This window comes from Equus caballus, chromosome 27 (assembly GCF_041296265.1).
Source record: "Equus caballus isolate H_3958 breed thoroughbred chromosome 27, TB-T2T, whole genome shotgun sequence".
Lineage (NCBI taxonomy): Eukaryota > Metazoa > Chordata > Mammalia > Perissodactyla > Equidae > Equus > Equus caballus.
Window position 1 is genome coordinate 42484018 of NC_091710.1, and position 22515 is coordinate 42506532.

Consider the following 22515-nt stretch of genomic DNA (forward strand, 5'->3'; position numbering starts at 1 on the left):
ATAAATTAGCAATCGCCTGCGTCAAATTACTGCAATGCTGGAAAATCAGATCACATCAAAGCATTAGAAAGGACTCTGAGAAGTCCTCTGGAGTCTACAGACTAGTTCCCTTCTTTCAGGCAGGGACACCTTTAAATCCAAAGTTAGACAAAGAAGCTACATACCATCTTTAAGGAAATAATTCCTACTAGAAGTCATTATGGTTCTTACCAGCAAGTAACTGTGTGTGTGCGTGCACGTGTGTGTGTACATATTCGACATATTCTGAAGTTCTCCTACAATTCTACTTTATATAATCAATTCCACAACTTTTTACTTATACTCTAAGGAAAACAACATGCACAATTTTCCCAAACTCTCCTAACCTATACTATGAGTGCATCACTCCCAAGTATGTACTATTTACATACAGCAATTCCTAGCAAACTCAAATCAATGTCATGTCCTTCATTGTGGTCAGCTGAATCAATATTAGTCTTAAATCACCTTAACTATTCTTGATAACATTTCAGGATGCAGAAGAGCAGAAAAGATGGCTTTAAAAGGAGCTGAAAAACTGGGCTTACTCACATCAAACTGCAGGGACAATTTAGCACACGTCCCATTACTACTAGAATTCCTATACTTGGCCAGTATCTCAGTTTATTCAGGCGGCTATAACCAAATACCACAGACTGGGTGGCTAGAAACAACAGAAATTTATTTCTCACAGTTCTGGAGACTGGAAATCCAAAATGCGGGCGCCAGCATGGTCGGTCTCTAGGGAAGGCCCTCCTCCGGGCTGCAGACGGTCCTCTTGTTGCTGTGTCCTCACACAGTACAAGAGGCTGGGATGCCTCTGCAGCCTCATTTGTAAGTCGCTAATCCCATTCATGAGGGCCCCATCCCCGGGACTTAGGCACCTTCCCAAGGCCCCACCTCCTAATATCATCATGCTTGGGTGTTAGGATTTCAACATAAGAATTTTGGGGGGACACAAACATTCAGACCATAGCAGCCAGCTTATTTTAATGGACCATTTCTCAACTACTCTGGCTGTTCTGATTGTAAATAAAAAGCTAGAGAGTTAGGTACTAAAACGCAAACATGGAGACATCATTGGTCTGAATCATCCACAGCAATGGTTCTCAAAGGGTGGCTCCTGGCTAAGCAGCATCAGCATCACTGGGGAACCTGTGAGTAATGCAAACTCAGGGCCCACTCCAGATCCACAGAATCAGAAACTGTGGGGTGGGGCCTGGAAATCTGCATTCTAACAAGCCCTCCAGGTGATTCTGACACACACTATAGAATGAGAACCACCGCTCTACAGGATTAAGTCCAAATGTCTTAGGATAGCTTACAAGACCCCTTAGGATAGGTCCCGTCTTCCTATCAAGCCTCATCTTTTGACTAAGTGCCAATCTCCAGCACAGTACGTCACTTGATATAACTCATACACTGAGGCTGTTTCACAACTGTCTTCTTCGTCTATGCACAGGTGGTCATCTACCCACACCCACCTGACAAGCCCCGAAGGGAAGGAGAGCCACTCAATCTTTCTGACTCAACCCTGGTACTCGGACTGGAAAGCCTTTCTTCACCTCTGTTCCAGGCAGCGCTGACCGCTGCACACCTCTATGCCACTACAGAATCCTGAACAAGCAACCTCACTGTATTTATCAAGCTGCACGGCAATTTTACACGTGTGTCTATCTGTCTCCTCTTCAGATCATGATCTCCTCAAGGTCACAGACAGTTTCATCCTTGCACAGCTGTACCTCACACATAATGGCACTGAAAAAATGTTTGTTGAATGACTAAAGACCTACTTCTGGTGATGAAGATATCCTCCAGTATACATTCTCTACTGACAGGAGGGGTCCTAAGAACTCACAAGCTCTCATATCTACTCAGGATCAGGGGAGATTGTCATCAGAGAAGAAGGACACCCTAGAGATAAAATATCAAGGGTAAGGAGGAGTTACCTAGGCAGAGTAATATTGAGGGTAGAGTAGCATCCTAAGAAAAAGAAACCGAATGTGCAAAGAATATGCGGCAGGAGGAATCAGGGTGTGTTGAGGAAAGAGAGCAGTTAGTGTGGCTGGAGTACCGAGAGAGGGAGTGGAATGGCAGGAGATGAGGCTGAAGACAGAGACCAGGGCCAGGTCAAGCAGGACTCTGAAGGCCCCATGGCAAGAAGTTTTCATTCTAAGAACAATGGGAAGACACTGAAGAGGTTTGAAGCATGGAGACAACATAATAAAATCTGTATTTTTTTTTTAATCCTTATGGCTTTGGTATGAGAAATATATTAAACAGGGGCAGGAGTGGATACAAGGAGAACAACTAAGACGCTATTGCCATAGTTCAAGAGCGACTAGTGGTGGAAGATGGTGGAGTGGAGAAAGAGAACAGAGCTGAGACATACTCAGGAGGCCAATCCAGCTGATGATAATGGAGTAGATCTAGTACACGACAGAGAAGGAACGATCAAGGATGACTCCTAGGTTTCCGACTTATATGAATGGGTGGTGATGCCATTCACGGAGACAAGAAACTACAGAAGATGACCACTCATGTGGGGCTTTGATTTGCACATTTTCATTTGGAGGTGCCTTTGAGATATCCAAATAAAAATGCTGAGTAAGCAGTAGGTAAGTAGAAAAGCACAGCCTAGAGGTTCTGTAGGTGGAAATTTGGAGAGTCATCAGCACACAGATAAGGGAAAGATAAGACTAACCCAGGAAAGAGTAGAGAGCAGGGCTACCCAAAAGCACTTGCACGATGATGGAAATGTTCATTCTATGCTGTCCAGTACGGCAGCCACATACAGATACTGAGCACTTGAGATGTTGCTGGTGTGAGCGAGGAACTACATTTAAAATTTTTATTAATTAATTTGAATTTAAATAGCCACATATGGCTATTGGTTACTATATTGGACAACACAGGTATAAAACAGTAAGAGCATTAGGAACAAATGTTGAGGAACTCCAGCATTTAGAAGCTGAAAAGAGAAGAATAAGCAAGCAAAAAACAAACAAACTAGAGTGAGACAGAGTGTTAGCCAGGGCAGGTGAGGGTTCAGGAAGACACGAACAGTCAACAATGTGAAATACTGCCGATGGTCAAAGGAGATGAAGACTGAAAAAAGTTCACTGAAATCCGCTAGCTGGGCTTGCTGAACTTCCCAAACTCCGGGACCAACAAGCACTTGATGTTACCAGGGGGTAAAACTCAGGCCTCAGTCAATATACTTGGCCAGGATGAATGATAAAACAAGGTCAGAGGCAAGAAAAGCTTCTGAGCAAACTAAAACTTCTGAGACTAATTGTTCCAAATTGTTTAGGATGTATAAGCTTGCTCTAAGAACCTCTTTGCCTAATTATACCTGATGTAATTTTTCTTACCCACAGGAAAAGGATCTGAGTTAGACACTCTCAAAAATTTTTTTATATTTGTGTGATATCATTTACTTTCCCTAGAATTGTATCAGCAGTTAAAGCAGGTGAGACACTGTAAAGACTTTAAAATCATATAATATCTTTTTTTTTTTTCTGGTGAGGAAGTTTGGCCCAGAGCTAACATCTATTGCCAGTCTTCTTTTTGCTTGAGAAAGATTGTTCCTGAGCTAACATCTGTGCCAATCTTCCTCTATTTTATGTGGGATGCCGCCACAGCATGGTTTGATGAGCAATGTATAGGTCCATGCCCAGGATCCGAACTCATGAAATCTGGGCGACCCAAGTGGAACAAGCAAACTTAACCACTATACCATCGGGCCAGCCCTGATACCTTGTTTCTTAAAAAGACCAAAATTCCACAAGACAAAAGCTATCAAGAAAAGAACCAGACTGAAATTTCTACCTTCTTAAGGAGAGTAGTTTGTTCCCCACTTAAGATAAACTAATTTACTGTGAAACTAAAACACATACAGAGTTTTATGTGGATTTGCTGGAGTTTGTTAAGCCTCAGAAGCCTTATTTTGAACTTGCTGAATATATAGAGCAAAGAGGTCCTCAGGCCTGCCTCTGTCATCCTGAGAAAAGGCAATGCAGAGTTAGCTAGTTAATTCCTTAAGGTTTCAGAGGGTAACCCAGTCAGGTAATTTCTCCCAATTTGTTATATGGCATTTTTCCTTTAAATCCTCAAAGTATTTTCACAATTGCATATCATTTCTTAATCATCAACGATTATGATTGAAAAAGACTTGCCAGAAACATCTTTATATGCAGGAACAATATTATATTTACAGCATATATACGCTACATTCATGAATAAAGTTCTCATCTCCAGGCTGAATCCTAAAAAGTCTTAGGATCTTCCATCTGTTCATCCTTTTTTTAATCTTCTTCAGTTCCCCACTCACAAAGAGAATGTGAAAATGAGAAACAACATTGGAAATGAAACTGCTTACAAGTGCACACACAACCGGGGGCATCACTACACGGTCACACTGAGATACACAATTTCCCAGGTTTAAGGAAAGCAGCACAGACAGGTGGGGCTTGTGGCATGAGGTTAACATACACATGCTTTTCCCTGATTCTCTGCCTGACGGCATTTTCACTAGATCACACTGTCTCTAAAACACAAAGATCTCCAAAAACAACTCAACGATTATATTCGGGGAAGCCTTTTACTAACAAAAACCGAACTTACCTTAATGACTTTTACTAGGAGGAAAAAAGCCCATACATTTGTTTGGAAATAAATAAAAGACCAATTTGAGAAAGAATGAGCTACAGTAGCTCTCTATAACCAGTTTATACAGTAACCTTCTGACAGCCACACATCAAAACTCCAAAGGTCACAGAGAAAACAAGAGCTGCTTCCTATAATGTCCAATATGTTGCTGAATATTCACTTAAAAGAAAAAGTTAAGGAAAATTGGGAATGCTAAACTTGATCTTCCTTCATTATAAAAACGTATCTACACTTAAATTATAAAGACCTAGTTATTTAAAATTGACACCACCTACATATGAACTGCGAGGTGAGAGCAGACTGTTAATACATTGCTCCCCTCTAACAATGCGGAACACAGCACTAGCTTTTCAAAGATAGTGGACGTGGAGACAGCAGAAATAGCAGACTGTCAACTAATATCTCTATACTGGCAACTTCCAAATATTTCTCTTCAGGGTTGCTCTCTCTCCACAGCATGCATCCCAGCTTAGAAATGCCAAACGTGGGGCTGGCCCAGTGGCACAGCGGTTAAGGTTGCACATTCCGCTTCTTGGTGGCCCAGTGTTCACTGGTTCGAATCCTGGGTGCGGACATGGCACCACTTGGCACGCCATGCTGTGGTAGGCATCCCATATATAAAAAAAAGCAGAGGAAGATGGGCATGGATGTCAGTTCAGGGCCAGGCTTCCTCAGCAAAAAAGAGGAGGACTGGCAGTAGTTAGCTCAGGGCTAATCTTCCTCAAAAAAAAAAGAAATGCCAAATGGGCACTTTTCTATCCTCTTGTTGTCCCAAATCCAGAATGCCCAAGACCAGTGAGCACTCTCACCCCTAAACCAGCCCCTTTATACATTCTCTGACTCTTCCAGTGTCTACACTGAGAAACTCTTTACAATCACCTAGACCACTCAATCTAAAGACTGAAAACACTGAGTCCTAGAGAAATAAAAGGACTTGCCCATGTTTCTTAGGAAGCTGGCAGGAGAGCCTCACTCCGACCAAGGTCCCCCAACTCCTGCTCTCGCACTTCTTCTTCTATACTCCAAACCTCATCTCACCAACCTGAAGCAATGGGACATACCAGAAACAGCAGCCACCAGAAGTTATGATCTCAGCCTAATTTAACTTCCCTAGACAGCAGGCTGTACCAGTCCTATAATCTCATCACCTGATCCATCCCCGTATCTGAGCAGCCACCGCGGAGGCTGTTTTTCCTTCATCATCTTCCTTATCAATCCCTTCCTTTCCACGCCCATTATCCAGGTCCTGGACTACTGTACTGCATTCCTAGACACTGCATCACCCTCCTAGATGGAATACTCCAAAAACTGTTTTTAAAGATTTCAACTAATCAACGCTTTCAACTTTTATTTCCATTTTCCATATGTGATTGCACATTACGTTGTTTCTCCAAATCTGTTAGGACCACAACGTCCATCCAGTGACAGTAGTTACATTGAAATGTTTTCTTTATGACAAAAATATGAACACAAATAGACTTGAGTCATAACCACGCCATAACCATAACCTGAATAAGAATAGGGAAAAACTTTAACTACTTCTTTTGTCAAAAACTAATTTTTATACGATTTTAAACATCTAATAACTCAAATAACTTATGAAAAATATTGAACACTTTTTTAGCAGAATAATTCGATAAAAAAATAGAATGTAAATATCACATCAAAACATGCCATAATATACAGACTAAACTGAAAAGCTAATTATAAAATCGGGTTAATCTCACTTCTCCACATTTATTGGCTGCATGGGGTTACAAAAAGCCTAAGAACTTGCTTTGTGAAGTTAACACAGAAGTTGGTTCTCTCCACAAAGTTCTCCAGCACACGTTTGTATCTACTGAAAGGTCAAAGTGCGACAGAAGAGCTAATACCACGTAACAAATAGCCAGTCCCCTCTACTTTTCTCCTCTCAAGTCTCGTCTGATTTATTCCCAGCTCTTCACCTGATCCCTAAAGGAAGGACCTTTCGGGGCCCAGTAAAGCCTCCAGGTGCTAGTCTACTTGGACGTTCACGTAAGCCAAACGAATCAGAACCGTGGAGCCTAACGTGAAGTCACCCTGGCATGCAAACCACTTCTCCCCAACTCTAAGCCTGTAAGGTTATTTCAAGCTAGTTTTGCATCCACGAGAAGCAGAGTCCTAGACTTCAAGAACGGAAGAGACTCTCTGGCTCAGAGCCAAACCAAATAAACCAGGACTATCCAATTGGAATTTGGAATAAAACTTAAAAAGTGAAATAGGTTTGATCAAAGAACTTAAGACTTGACTTATTACTCGAGTTCAACGGTACTAAATAGGTCCATGCCAGAAACCAAGCTAGACACTTGAACACGCTGTTTAATTCAATCACTGAATAAGTACTAAAGACTCCTAGAAATCCCCAATTACCTCCTGCAGTGTCCAGTAAGGCAGCCACGAGCCACACGCTTAAGCTGGCTTTGCCACAAACTGAATTTTCAGTCTCCACCTTCTTTTTTTTTTCCAACAGCTTTATTGACATATTCACATACTACATATTTATTCACATACTACAAATTTTACCCATTTACCGCAAACAATTCAGTACATTCAGAGTTGTACAACCATCACCACAATCTAAATGTAGAAACATTTTCATCACCCCCAAAAGAAAACTTGTACCCATTAGTAGTCACTCCTCATTCCCCATGCCACCTCATCTCATCTCTACCCTGACAGCCCTAGGTAACCAATAACCTACTTTCTCTCTGTATAGATTTGCCTACTCTGGACATTTCCTATAAATGAAATCATGCAATATGTGGCCTTTTCTAACTGGCTTCTTTCAGTTAGCATAATGTTTTCAAGGTTCATCCAAGTGGTAGCATCTATCAATACTTCATTCCTTTTTATTGTTGAATGATATTTCATTGTATGGATATACCACCTTTTGCTGATGGCCATTTGGGTTGTTTCGACTTTTTGGCTATCATGAATAATGCTAGCACAAACATCCAAGCACAAGTTTTCTGCGGACATGTTTTCACTTCTCTCAGGTATATACCTAGGATTGGAAACTCCAGGTCTCATGGTAATTCTACGTTTAACATTTTGAGGAACGGCCAAACTGTTTTCCATTTCCCATTTCCACTAGCAATGTATGAGGGTTCTAATTTCTCCACATCCGTACCAACACATGTTATTATCTGCTTTTTACTGTAGCCTAGAATTCTAGTGGGTGTGAAGTGGTATCTCATATCAGTTTTGATTTGCATTTCCCTAATGTCTAATAATGCACAGCATGTTTTCATGTGCTTATTAGCCATTTATATATCTTCTCTGGAGAAATATCTATGAAAATCCTTTGCCCATTTTTCAATTGGGTTGTCTTTTGATTATTGAGTTGTATGTGTTCTTTATATATTCTGGATACAAGCTCTATATTGTATTTATGACTTGGAAATATTTTTTCCCATTCTCTGGGGTGTCTTTTTAACTTTCTTATGACACATACAAGTTTTTAACTTTGGATGAAATGCAATGTACCTTTTCTTGGTCACTTATGTTTCCCTTCATTCTTATACAGACCCACGCAATTTGCTAGAGCACTGATGCCACGGAGCCTGTCTGTGTTCTGGACACGAAGACACACTGTGACTGAAATCACCTAGACGGTTTCAGCTATTCCCCTTCTGGCTGAGATTTCTTCCTTTGAGTCCTATTACAGACTTCAAAGAGACTAATCTAGAAAAAGCCAACTACTGGTACCAGAATTAACCCAAAAGGAGATTAATGTAGCAAATCTTAATGTGGTCATACAGCTTACTGAAAATAAATGTTCCTAGCATTTTCACAAAAAAGGAACTACAGAGCCATCTTAAACTTATCAGTTATAATGTTGTGGGTTAAACTGTGTCCCCTAAAAGATATGATGAAGTCCTAAACCCTGGTACCTGTGAATATGACCCTATTTGGAAATGGGGTCTGTGCAGATGTACTCGCATTCAGATGAGTTCATCTTAATTAGGGCGGGCCCTAATCCAATACGACTTTGTCCTTGTAAGAAAACAAACACAGAGACCCAGGGAGAACGCCATGCGAGGAAAGAGGCAGAGATTAGAGTGATGTGTCTTCAAGCCAAAGAATGTCAAGGTGTGCTGGCAACACCAAAAACCAAGAGAAAGGCGTGGAAGAGATTCTTCCCTAGAGTGTCCAGAGAGAGTGTGGCCCTGCGGACACCCTGATTTTGGACTTCCAGCTATCAGAACTGCGAGAGAACACATTTTTCTTATTGAAGACACCCAGCTGTGGTACTTTGCTATGGCATCTCTAGGAAACTAACACACATAATAAACCAAATGCTTCAGTTATCATTAAAATTCAACCCAAATACACCAAATTTAAAGTAAATTTTGCCAGTTAATTTGTCCTTATAACATAAAATGCACATACACTCTCATGTTAAGTTTTCACTTAAACCCTAAGCACGTTGTAAAGGGCCAATCTTGGCAGCTTAACTTCGTAAAAAGCAGGAAGACTAAAATCCCCTGGAGTATTAAACTATGTGGACGCAGAGGTTGGAGATGATCATCACTGCTGGCCAGTGACATCAGAGAAGTAATGAAACCAGCCTCCTATGTTCTCTGTCTCCAGGCAAAAGAGCTCCAAGGCCCCCAGTGAGCTCAGCCTGTTATTTGCCTTTCCCCCACTGTGTGAACAGAAGGAGGCCAGGACGTCCTAGACAGTTGTAAGGACAGCCTAGACGGAAAATGGAGGCATGAAAGAAAGAAGTGTCACTGAGCATGTCTAGTACCATAACTGTTATGGGCTGAACTGTGTTCCCCCGATCCCTAAAATTCATATATTGAAGTCCTAGGACCTCAGAATGAGCATATTTGGAGACAGGGTCTTGAGAATGGCAATTAAGTTACAACGGGGACACTAGGATGAGCCCTAATCCAATGGGATTGGTGGCCCTGTAGGAAGAGGAAATTCAGACAGACGCGGACAGAGGGAGGATGATGCAAAGACACAGGAAGAAGAGATCCATCTTACAAACCAAGAAGAGAGGCCTGAAACAGATCCCTCCATCACTGCCCTCAAAAGGAACCAACTCTGCCAACACCTTGATCTCGAACTTCTAGACTCCAGAACTGTGAGGAAATAAATTTCTGTTGCTGAAGCCACTCAGTCTGGGGTACTTTGTTACGGCAGCCCTAATAAACTAAGACAATAACACAAAATAAGGTATTTTTCTGACTAAACTCAAATAACAAGGAGGAGCACTGAGAAAAGATAATGGTGGCAACGAGAAATCCATCTCTACTATTCTCTTTAAAACATCTGTCAGACTGTCTGAAATGAAGCACCCTCTCTGGGGGAACTCTGAGAAAAAGGAGAGGAACAGAGCCGGTGCTCTTGTAGGAATTCATCAGATCACATCCCCTTTGCTCAAAAGCCCCCGAGGACTTCTTTCCTCCTTCAGAACAAAAGCCAAAGTCCCTGCAGCCCGAAAGGCCCCTCCTGTTAGGGTCCCCCCCGCCTCTCTGATCTCACGTTTGGCTTCCCTCCCCTGACTCACTCCTTTCCAGCCACACAGGCCGCCTGCTGCCGCCTCAGAGTCTTGCACCTGCCCTTCCCCAGACACCCTCAGGTCACCAGGTCTTGGTTCACAGGTGACCACCAGGGTGAGGTCACCTGACCTGAATGCACAACCAGCCTCCACTCCAGCTGAACCAGCATTATCTACCACACGCCTCCCCCACAGCTCTGTTCTTCCCCAAGGCACATGTCGCTGCTTGAAATATGGTACATTCTATTCTCTTATTGTCTGATTCTCTCCCAGCCTAGTTTAGGGACTCAATGAATGAGAGATTTTGTCTTGCTCACTACCGCATCACAATCACCTAGCCAGTGTTCAGTACGCATTTCTAAATGAACGCATTTGCACCATGTTCCTTACTGGGCTGAGATTAAGAATTAGTGTCTCCTCATAATCTATACCTTCATTTCCTTCTTTAGAAAGCTCCTGCCTTCTGCCAGTGACTCAGAGACAATAAACCTCCCCAGCCCAAGCTTCCTTTTGCCTCTGCGTGCTAAACAGAAACCTGGGAGCACATTTCATGTCTCTGGGCCGCCTCTTCCTTGTTCTGTTAGCCCCCTACTCCCTGACAGGGACTTGAGTGAGCCTGGAGATCTCCGTGGACAGAAGTGTTTGCTGCCTCTCAGCTACGAATCAAGACCTGCTGTGCAGTCTAGACACTAACATGTCCTTCAGCTTCATATGTGAGAGGGGGAATAAGCTAGCACCGGCAAATTACAAGGAAGTTGAGAGCCATCTTCACACCTTAAGATTCCTTAGTATCATGCCTGAGTAAAAAATCTCTTCATTTGGAGGGAAACAAACAGGAAACAAAAAACACATAGAACTTTTTTTTTTTTTTTAAGCAGAATTTTTTTTCCAAAGATTTTATTTTTTTTTCCTTTTTCTCCCCAAAGCCCCCCGGTACATAGTTGTATATTCTTCGTTGTGGGTCCTTCTAGTTGTGGCATGTGGGACGCTGCCTCGGTGTGGTTTGATGAGCAGTGCCATGTCCGCACCCAGGATTCGAACCAACGAAACACTGGGCCGCCTACAGCGGAGCGCACGAACTTAACCACTCGGCCACGGGGCCAGCCCCTAGAACTTTTTTTTTTTAATTTACCAGAGTAGAAGGAGGAAAGCAGCTCTTCATATTACAAATGTTTAACTAAAGGAAAAGGTTACGCAAATTATGAAACATCAACTCACTGGAGTCATTTAAATGACTATCAAGATTATGTCTCAAGATAGAAATATTAATGAATATTAAGATTAAATTTTAACACGAGAAAAAACTAAGGAATCATGTTTAGTTTAAAAACATAACAGAAGCACTATATAGCCAATGATTTTAATCTTCTAGAACTATGACTACAGATGAATAAAGTTTACAAGGGAACAAAGAAATACAAACGAAGGTTTTTGTTAGGATGAAATTATAATGACTTTCTCTAACGCTGTTACACGATGATCTTAATAAATCTGACATATTTAAATGTAAGCCAGAAGAATGCTCATACTTGCCAAAGCTCTGACAGGAGAGAAGAGCGGGGATGGACCCAGGCCCTTCAGAGTGTAGAACTGAAGAAAACAAACTGGTTCTTACCCTTGTGCCTCTTCAGCTGGGGAAAGCTGCTAATGGTAGTTGCTTGGATTATTTCCACTACAATTTGATACCTGATTTTTAAAAAGAGAAAAAGAAAAGATTGAAAGGAAGAAAATACTATTTTCAGAGACACTTTTAGACTACATTTGTACGAATCAAATATAACACCAGAACTGCGAATCTCGCCCAAGGATCATTAAAATTATCCAACACGGATTGAGCCAGGCGCTATGCCATGGCACGTGCTAGCCATTTCTGAGACCCTAACGTAAGAATCATGAACTCACTCCCCCGACTCCGATCCCTATACCAGAAGCATTACCACCTGCCCCTTCTCTGAAGATAGGAACTTTGAGGTTATGCTCAACTCCTCCCTCTCTTTCAGCCCCCACCACTATCCTCCCCTTCCCCCACTAGCAACCCGAGCCTATTGATTCTACCTCCTAAATCTACACTGTCCGATAAGGTGGCCACAAGCTACATGTGGCAACTTTAATTAATTAAATTAAAATTTTAGTTCCTCCGTTGTACTAGCCACATTCCAAGTGCTCAATAGCCACATGTGCCTCATGGACCATACCGTACAGTGCAAATGGAGCATTTCCATCATTGCAGGAAGTTCTATTGGAGGTGCTATCCTACCTACTTCTCAAAGATGTCCTCTCCCCTCCAGTCCTACTGCCACCGTCTTAGTGATTTCCCTCATTACTTCTCACTTAGAAGACCATTCCAGACGAAGATAATCAGAGTATCTGCAGTGGAAGTCTGGCGTCAATACTATTTAAGCTTCCCAGGTAATTCTAACCCACAGAGCGAGTTGAGAACCACAGGAATACAGCACCAGGTGTATGTATGTGTGACTGAGAACAGCTCCAAGTCAGGAAAAATAAAAATTTATACTTTCAGTGCTGAGGACAATCCTAAAGTTGTGGCTGTTCTGAGCATATTCAGTTGGGCTTCATGAACCCAAGTTCTTAAGGGCTACTCAATGGTTCCTAAGTATTGATTGACCAAACTCATCTATCCTGTTTCCTAGCCCTTAATTACGTTGACTGATTAAGAATCTGACCATAATAAAGCTATTTAACATTCATTCTTACTCTGAACACAAACTTGGCTGCATTCTAAGATTTAACACCACATTTGGCTGGCTTTTAGAGCACAAAGTAAGATACGTTCTTTTGCTTTTCAACAAAAACCCAGATGACACACACGAATTCATCACAGTCATAGCTATTCATGGACTCTTCACAGATTCACATCTTTTTATGTCTTCACTTGTGTAATATAAATATTGACACCTGCCTCTCCTCACCTCAAAGAACAGGCTGCTGGGAGCATTGTTGGCATGTCACCTGGAGACTGTGGCAGACGCTGCTGGTTGCCACCATCCTTTCTCTCTTCCTTCCTCACTATCTGAACCAGCTTTATCAAGGAAAGCAAGGCACCCAGCTAAAAATGCTAACCTTCTCCCTAGCAGGTAGGGACGGCCATCGCATATAGTTCTAGTCTATGAGATATGAGCAGAACTTGCTGGGCCGGGTGGGGATACCAGGAAAGCTTTCTAAAGGGGCAGACCCCACAGAAAAGCCTTCTCAGGCTTTCGTCCTTGTCCTCCCCCAATTTTCCTGCATGGAACAAGGATGCTGTTGGATGAAGGCACAGCAGCCATGAGGACAAAAGTTGCAAGCTAGGAGGTGATGTAAAAAGACAGGAGTAGTTTAGGTCTCCAGTGACATGACTGAGCCATCACAACGCCCCAGACAACCTATCTCAGAATATCTTGTTAGACGAGGAAAATACATCCCAAACTTGTTTAAGTCACTGTGTGTCAAGCTGTCTCATGGCCGAACGCCATCCCAAAAGATAGGGAGCTCTTTGAAGACTCCATACACAGAGAAGACATCTGGAGGCTGAATACACACTCAGGCAGTGTTCTCCAAACGGACACCTCGCTAGGGCATCAAAGATCAGTAGTTTTCTGATGGAACTGCCTTCATTTCTCAAAATAATGGTAAAACACAAAAATAGCTCTTTCCATGAATTTTCCTGTGAGTTACTGAATGACTGAGGAAACAATAAGAAGAATACACAGGGGCTGGCCCCGTGGCCTAGTGCTTAAGTTCAGCACACTCTGCTTCCACAGCCCAGCTTCGGTTGCCAGGCACGGAGCGACACCACTTGTCAGCAGCCATGTTGTGGCGGTGACCCACATACAAAATAGAAGAAGACTGGCATGGATGTTAGCTCAGGGCAAATCTTCCTCAAGCAAAAGGAGGAAGATTGGCACAGATGTGAGCTCAGGGCCAATCTTCCTCAGCAAAAATAAATAAATAAGTAAATAAGAAGCATAGACAAACCTAGTACCTGGAACCATCAAAGTCTAACACTCCCTAACCAACTCTGCAATTTAACCTTGGACTTAGGTTCTATGAGTGGAAAGTACTGACTTCTCACTCAACCCCAGCACCTGTCTGCAAACTCCTTGGGCATTGCCACCTGGATGACCTGCAAATAGACCAATGTCCTTTCATACAGCAATTCCAATCTCAGAACTTATCACAAGGAAACCATTTAATAGAAGCAATATATATATATATATGACTATATATATATATATATATATATATATATATACACACATGCTTGTCATAGCAGCTTCTACAAAGAAAAGCAGGGGAATAATCTATGTGGTCAATATGCTTTCATCAAATAAACAGCTGTTAATCTTTTTCTATGTTCTAGACACACAGGAATCACCAATATGGTCCCTGCTCTCAGGAAGCTCTGGGGACATATCAGACTAAGGGGAAAGCGCTCAGCCAACAATATTTAGAATTACAAAGATTACCTAAAAATATATTTTAATGACAGACTAATTCAAAGATGCAAAATAGCATGTATATTTATGACTGCAGATATGTAAATCTGTGGGTTTATGAACCAGGGCTACAATATAAAATAGGGATAAAGGAAAATGAAAGGCAGTTGTATTAAAATGGTAGAATTATAAGTCATTTTTAAACCTTTTCCAAACCGTCCATCTACTTATCTCAGCCTGTTCAAACTAAACTTACCTTCTTTCCTGCATGGGAAGCTTTCCTTACCTCTCCACGTCTGCACTAACATCATCATCCCTCTATCCTTCTAGGCTCAAAATCTTAGCATCTTAGACATCTACCCCACCAGTAAATTTCAGTCTCAAAGCCCTATTGATCTGTCCTTAGAATCTCTAATTAAGCTCCCTTCTTGTTCTTCCTTTTGTCCCCACCCCAGTTCAGGCTGTCTTCGCACACGTGAGTCACTGCAATGGCTGAACAGTCTAACTGCCTCCTTGACTTCAGCTCTTTCTCCCATCAAAACCATCCTGAGCACCCCTGTCAAAACATGGTCCTAAAGACCACTTTCATCTCATGCCTCCCTTACTCCACACCTCCGGTGACCTCGCCAAAAGAGTCACCCTGCATTCCAGCCTGCCATTCCCTCTGCAACTTGGCACTGGCCCTCTTACCCAACCCAACCTCTTTTTCTCCTCAATATAAACCTGGACTTAGGCCAGGCCAGTTCCTACACTGCCCTCCCCAAACTAGAGTCACTTTCCAAGCTTTTGCTCATGCTGATTCCTTCTGGAAACAATCTCCCTACTTTTCCATCTAACTAGATCTTCCATATACTCCTTCTTCCCTCGAATCTTCCCCAGTCTCTCTAATCCACATTAATCTTTCTCTTCTCTGAAATCCTAAATTACTTCTGCTCTCTAGTAGCACCTATTCATATACCATTTTATATTGCAGTTATAAAGAGTCACATTTCCAGAGTGCTAGGAACAAAGAAAATGGTGTGCCCGGTCCTTTAAGGACATAACACTTCCTTAAAAAATGGTAACACATTTAAGCCTAAGACAAAGCTGTGGCTTTGTTTATAATAAAGATATGCTACCTTTTTTTTCTCCAACTAGATCATGAGCCTCTCTGAAGACAGGGATTGTGTCTTGCATTCTCCTATAGGACCTACCTTGGCACTAAACATATGGTAGGCCCTCAGTAAATACTAATGAGTGCTATGGAATGAAGGTTTGTGTCCCCCCAAAATATGTATGTTGAGGCCTAATCCCCAGTGTGATGGTATTTGGAGGTGGGGCCTTTTGGAGGTGATTAGGTCATGAGGGGGGTAACTTCATAAATAAGATGAACGTCCTTATAAAAGAGACCACGTCCACCACGTGAGGTTACAGCGAGAAGACAGCCGTCTACAAACCAGGAAGTGGGCCCTCCCCAGACACGGAATCTGCCGGCACCTTGATCTTGGACTTCCCAGCCTCCAGAAGTGTGAGAAAGAAATGTCTGTTGTTGGAGCCACCCGTTCTATGGTATTTTTGTTACAGCAGTCCAAACTGACGAAGACAACAAGCTAAATTAATAAGCATAACATCTGTAACACAACAGGTACAAACAATAGGAACAATCTCTTCCTTTGATATTCTTAGTGATTCACACTCTGGAACAAATGAGTCATCAGTGGCACTGAAGAAAATACACACCATCTGAGTAAAGAGATAAATTTTCAAAAGGAATCCATAAAATCATAATGCAATACTAGCTAACATTTATAGATTTCTTTCATTAGGGACCAGGTACCTGTTTAGATACTTCAATTCACATGATCTCAGTTAATCCTCATAAACAATGTGCCATAATTATCCCCACGTTACAGAGGAGGAAGTCGGAGCTCAGGTGGATTAAGAAATCTATCCAAGGTCTCACAGCTTTTAAATACCAAAGCCAAAATTACAACCCAGAACTCCCTGACACTAAAGCTCATGTTCTTAATCATTTTCCCGCTACCCTAAAATTCAATATAGGTTAATGTTTATCTCGTCTAAAGCCTTTCTAAGTACATAAGCACAGCCAATGCCAGACAATCTTTCCAGCCTTACTGCCTTCTATATCTCTCTCGCATCCATTTTCCTGCCAAACCAGACTGCATGCAATACAACAAACACACTCCAGCTCCTTCCTGACTCCCAGCCTTCACTCTGTTTCTGCTCCCTCTTGCATGCAACCCCTCCCCCTTATCTGCTGAAATTCTATTTGTTCTTAAACACTCAGTTCATGGCCTTTCCTCTCTGAAACTTCTTAGATCTCTCTCTTTCACAGGCGAAATATTTGCTCCTATCCACTTCTTTGGCTCTTTACACTCCACTTCTGGTCTTAATATCTTGCTTCATATTTAGCTATTTATACCCACATGGGTCTCCGACGCTGGACTACTAACAACTTGACGGCAGGGGAAAGAATCCAAGGATCCACAAGCAATTCATCTTTATATACACCAGGCCCTCCTCACGCAGTGCTTTGCATACAGCAGGCATTTGAAGGCGATTATTAAATTTGCAGAGTTCACCTTCACTTGATACCAAAAGGTAAAGTAGGAAATGAGTAGCTTTTTCATTCTCAACAAAACCATATAACATATACATCCAAATGCTGGCTATCCTGATGGCACGAGCTTCCTGGTCCTCTGGGGACCTATTCAGGTATACCGATACCCAGTACTCTCTGGGCTTTCTTCCTCCAGGGGGAACATGGACTTGCTGGTGCCCAGTTTGGTTCAAAAACCAGGAGGACATATAGTTGTAAACATTCTCCTGGTCAGAAGTGCAGAGATTGGGGCCAGCCTGTAGCCGAGTGGTTAAGTTCATGCATCTGCTTCGGTGGCTCAGGGTTTCACTGGTTCGGATCCTGGGCGCGGACATGGCACTGCTCATCAGGCCATGCTGAGGCAGCGTCCCCCATGCCACAACCAGAAGGACCTACAACTAGAATATACAACTATGTACTGGGGAGCTTTGGGGAGAAGAAGGGAAAAAAAAAGGAGATTGGCAACAGTTGTTAGCTCAGGTGCCAATCTTTAAAAAGAAAAAAGAAAAAAGTGCAGAGATTGCTGGTATGTGTTTTTCCAAATGATAATGTAAACCCAGGTATTAAGAGGAAGCAGCCTGACAAGAATTCAGCTCTTTTCCAACTTTGGCAAGATCCTACCTACAGTATCCCCTTCCCAGGGACAAGGGAAAAAAAAAATCACACAAAGACAGCTGCCACCAGCCCGTCTGAGTCACCACCTCACCTCTCTTTATCTTTATTCACTTAGCTAAACAAATAAAGACTTAGAGAAGGTGTGTATTGATGAACTCTTCCCACCAAGGTTAAACTCACTTGAAATGCCACACAGTCCTTCAAAATCACCTTAGAAATCTATAGATGTATTGCCCTTCTACTGTCTGTTGTTGAGAACAGCCTTGGAATTCTATTAGAATTGATTTCAAAGTTATTTATGAGCCATAGAAAAAAAAAATTAGTCTCTTCATTTTATCAGGCACACCTAGACAGATTTTTTAAAAAATAACGCTTTATTATTAGAGCCGTCTTGGGCGTGCACGTGCTGGAATGTCATGGGAGAGTCAAACGCAGACAAATCCTAGTCTCAGGTGGACAATATGGTAAATGGTTTAAAATGCTGTTTCATGTTAAAAATAGCAAGGATCTATTATAGATTGGAATACTGTATACACACAAATGTTTAAGAAAAAGTTAAAAACTTAAAAATAATGTTTTCAGAGTTGCCACAGGCTACTTGTACTAGGCTGAGGACAATGTTTTCATTAAGGGGACTTCAGCTAAAGAGTTTGGGAAGAAAGCAAGCCACGATGACTTCAGCTAGCTAAGCGGAAGGTGTCCCCCAAATCAGGAAGTGTATCAGAGCAGTTACGAACGTGTGCTGTGCCACCCGACCTCCTGTGTTCAAATCCTGCTTTCAACACTCACCGTGTCACTCGGAAAATTACTGAAAATTCTAAAGCTCAAGAGTCCTCATCTGTAAAAAGAAGAATAACTGTATTTTTCCTCATAGGGTTGCCATGAACACTAAATGAGATAACACCTTTAAAATATCTGGAACAGCGCCTGCCCACAGTGAGAGTTCAGCACTATGCGTTAAGTATCATTATTGTTCCTTAACACTGCGGTTGACTCTTTAGGTATGCACAACTTAGGGACATGGTATGTGCATGTGTTTGTGAAACACATGTTAAAACATTGTTAAGTAGCCTTACTTTTTCCTAACTATAAGAGTGTCTTGACTTAACCAATCACTGACCACCAGGGTCACTGTAGTCCAACAAAATCAGGTTTATTGGCCCAATGCAAGGAGCAGGAGGAACTGTGGGGGTGTCTTCCCCCAAAAAAGGAAAGGTAAACTTACTATGAGATTCTGGGGATGGGTGGAGTGTAGATGAAATGTAAATGAAGCAGCATTGTGACAGGCTCAATGCAGGGCTGTGTAAAGGGGTCAGTTTCGGGTGGATCTAGGGTCCCATGTCCTTGGAAACAACAAAGTTAAGTTAAGACATGGAATGTTGAGTCCAGAAACCCCTTATCTGCAGCTCTGCGTATGGATTGTAAATGAGGCTGCTTGTCTGTGTCAAAATGATTGAAATCCTCCAGGCAAGGGTAGAGTGTGTCATTTTTACTAATATAATTTCAAACAGCAAAGTTTCTGATAGTCTGAGAGTTTAGAGAGCACAGTTCCTCAGTGAAGGAGAAAGCAATAGTCACTCAAAGAGAGGAATCAGTATGACATTTTGCAGCCACTAGATATACTTGGAAGAAATACTGTTTCCTGTTAACTTTGTACCCGGCTTTAGTGTCTGTGATCCCAGCCTGATAAACGGCCGGCAGATTTTACTTTCTCTAAAGTAACATATGTTTATTGAAGAAAATGGGAAAATATACACAGCACAACATTCCAAGTTAACCATGATTAACATCTGGTATATCTTTATAACTTTTTCTCTATGAAAAAGTAATTCTTTTTTGTTTTATGAGACTGAATTTATGCTACAAATACTGACTTAGAGCCTTTTTAATTTATCAACTTAGAGTTACTATCTTCCAATATTATTAAATATTCTAGTGCAACACCATTGTTACACAGCAATCCAAATAGAGGCACCAAAATTTTTTTTTAACCAAACCCTTATTCTCAGGCATTTTGGTTACTTCAAGCTTTTCTCTATTTTAAATAAAATTGCAAGAAACATTCTTGGAGAAATCTTTCCATACATTCATGATCATTTCATTAAGCTAAGTTTTTATAAACAATAATTGTATCAAAAATAATGCACATTTTGTGATCTGTTTTCATAATAGAAAATTGAGTCACAGAAAGGTAATAATTTATACCCCTATCAGCAGGACATGCGGTTGGCTATTTTCCTATACTCTTGCCAACACTAGGTGCCATCAAATTTTTCGTCTTCACCAATATTATGAACAAAGACAAGTATTTCATTTTAGTTTTTATGTCTGAGCGCTCCTGCAGATAACAAGGTTCTGAGCTATCTTTTCACAAGGACTGTTGAACGGTTTTCAGCAGGAAGGGTCAAGGAGCTGGAGCACAAACAAGGCAAATATTTCCAATATTTTAGAGGAGTTACATGTTCTTCCCACTAAAGGGGTTTTTTTTTAAAAAAATGAGGTCATAATTTATAACACTGTGAAATTTCAGTTGTACATTATTATTTACCAGTCACCATACATATGTGCCCCTTTACCCCTTATGCCCACCCCCCAAATCTCCTTCCTCTCTGGTAACCACTAATCTTTTCTTTTTATCCATGTATTTCCTTATCTTCCGTATATGGCGGAAATCATACAGTGTTTGTCTTTCTCTGTCGGGCTTATTTCACTTAACATAATACCCTCAAGTTCCATCCATGTTGTTGCAAATGGGATGATTTTGTCCTTTTTTATGGCTGAGTAGTATTCCATTGTGTATATATACTACATCTTCTTTATCCATTCAGCAGTCAGTGGGCACTTAGGTTGCTTCCATGTCTTGGCTATTGTGAATAATGCTGCAATGAATATAGGGGTGCATAGGTCTTGCTGAATTTTGATTTCAAGTTCTTTGGATAAATACCCAGTAGTGGGATAGCTGGGTCATATGGTATTTCTATCTTTAATTTGATTTTAGTTTTTAATTTTCCATAGTGGCTGCACCAGTTTGCACTCCCACCAGCAGTGTATGAGGTTCCCCTTTCTCCACATCCTCTCCAACATTTGTTCTTTTTTGTCTTGGTGATTATAGCCATTCTAACAAGTATAAGGTGATATCTCATTGTAGTTTTGATTTGCATTTCCCTGATAATTAGTAAGGTTGAACATCTTTTCATGCGCCTCTTGGCCATCTGTACATCTTCTTTGGAAAAATGTCTGTTCATATCCTCTGCCCATTTTTTGATCAGGTTGTTTGGTTTTTTATTGTTGAGTTGTATGAGTTCTTTATATATTTTGGAGATTAACCCCTTGTCAGATGTATGATTTGCAAATATTTTCTCCCAGTTGGTGGATTGTCTTTTTGTTTGGTTCCTGGTTTTCTTTGCCTTGCAGAAGCTCTTTAGTCTGAGGAAGTCCCATTTGTTTATTTTTTCTTTTATTTCCCTTGCCCGAGTAGACATGGTATTCGAAGAGATCCAAGAGGAATGTCAACAAGCGTACTGCCTATATTTTCTCGTATGAGTTTTATGGTTTCACATCTGTACAGAGTTCATTGACCCCCACCCCCACCTTCCAAGGACACTGGGCCTGGGCCCCACACAAAGGAATGTGTCTGGACTCAGGGCCAAAGATGGCCACTTCGGCCTTGACCCCAAGGCACCAGTTCCAAAAAATACGTCCTGCATCATGTTCCTTGTCTGGGCTGGCCACCCCGACAGGCACCTAACAGGACTTTAGAAACATCCCATCCGTGGGAACAAAAAAGATAAAAACACCCCATCCATGGGAACAAGAAGAAATCACTCAAAATATCCAAATGGTTGTAACCCTGAGTCAGAACCCAGAGAAAACTTAGGATAAAAGGGAGTCACAGCCATAGAACAATTGGAAGTCTCACTGAGGAAAGGATGCTTTGCCTCAGACCCAGACAATCGGCACTCCTACCCGCCATACAAGCTATTGGGACTTCCCCGGCTGATTGTGGTGTGGATGTTGTAAACACCAATTTGTTGTTCCCCTTTACCCCTGCTCCTTGTTCTGTTTCCCTTTATCAATAAACTTTGATTGCTTCAACAACCAAGTAGCCTTGGCAGTACCTGTCATTCTTTGCCCTTTGCCACTGTGGGCAACAACATCTTACCTTCAAGCCTTTGTTGCATTTTGGGTCAGCTTTTGTGTATGGTGAAAGCTAATGGTCTACTTTCATTCTTTTGCATGTGGCTGTCCAGTTTTCTCAATATCATTTATTGAAGAGATTTTACTTTCTCCATTGCATGTTCTTAGCTCCTTTGTTGAAGATTTGCTGTCCGTAGATGTGTGGTTTTATTTTGGGGCTTTCAATTCTGCTCCATTGATCTGTGAGTCTGCTCCTGTGCCAATACCATGCTGTTTTGATTACTATAGCTTTGTAGTATATTTTGAAGTCAGGGATTGTGATGCCTCCAGCTTTGTTCTTTTCTCTCAGTATTGCTTTAGCTATTTGGGGTCTTCTGCTTGCCCCATACAAATTTTAGGATTCTTTGTTCTATTTCTGTGAAGAAAGTCATTGGATTATCATTGGGATTGCACTGAATCTGTAGATTGCTTTACGTACTATGGACATTTTAACTATGTTTATTCTT

At 41.6% G+C, this 22515-nt stretch overlaps 1 protein-coding gene across 4 annotated transcripts in view; it reads right to left on the reverse strand.

Moving 5' to 3' along the window:
- SNX25 (sorting nexin 25) overlaps positions 1–22515 on the reverse strand; it is a 165387-nt gene that overhangs the window by 80919 nt on the left and 61953 nt on the right. For all 4 annotated transcript variants that reach the window (XM_023630939.2, XM_023630937.2, XM_070253161.1 and 1 more), the window contains exon 6: positions 11838–11908. In XM_023630939.2, coding sequence (XP_023486707.1) covers positions 11838–11908 — 71 coding nt within the window. The remainder of the gene's footprint in view (positions 1–11837; positions 11909–22515) is intronic.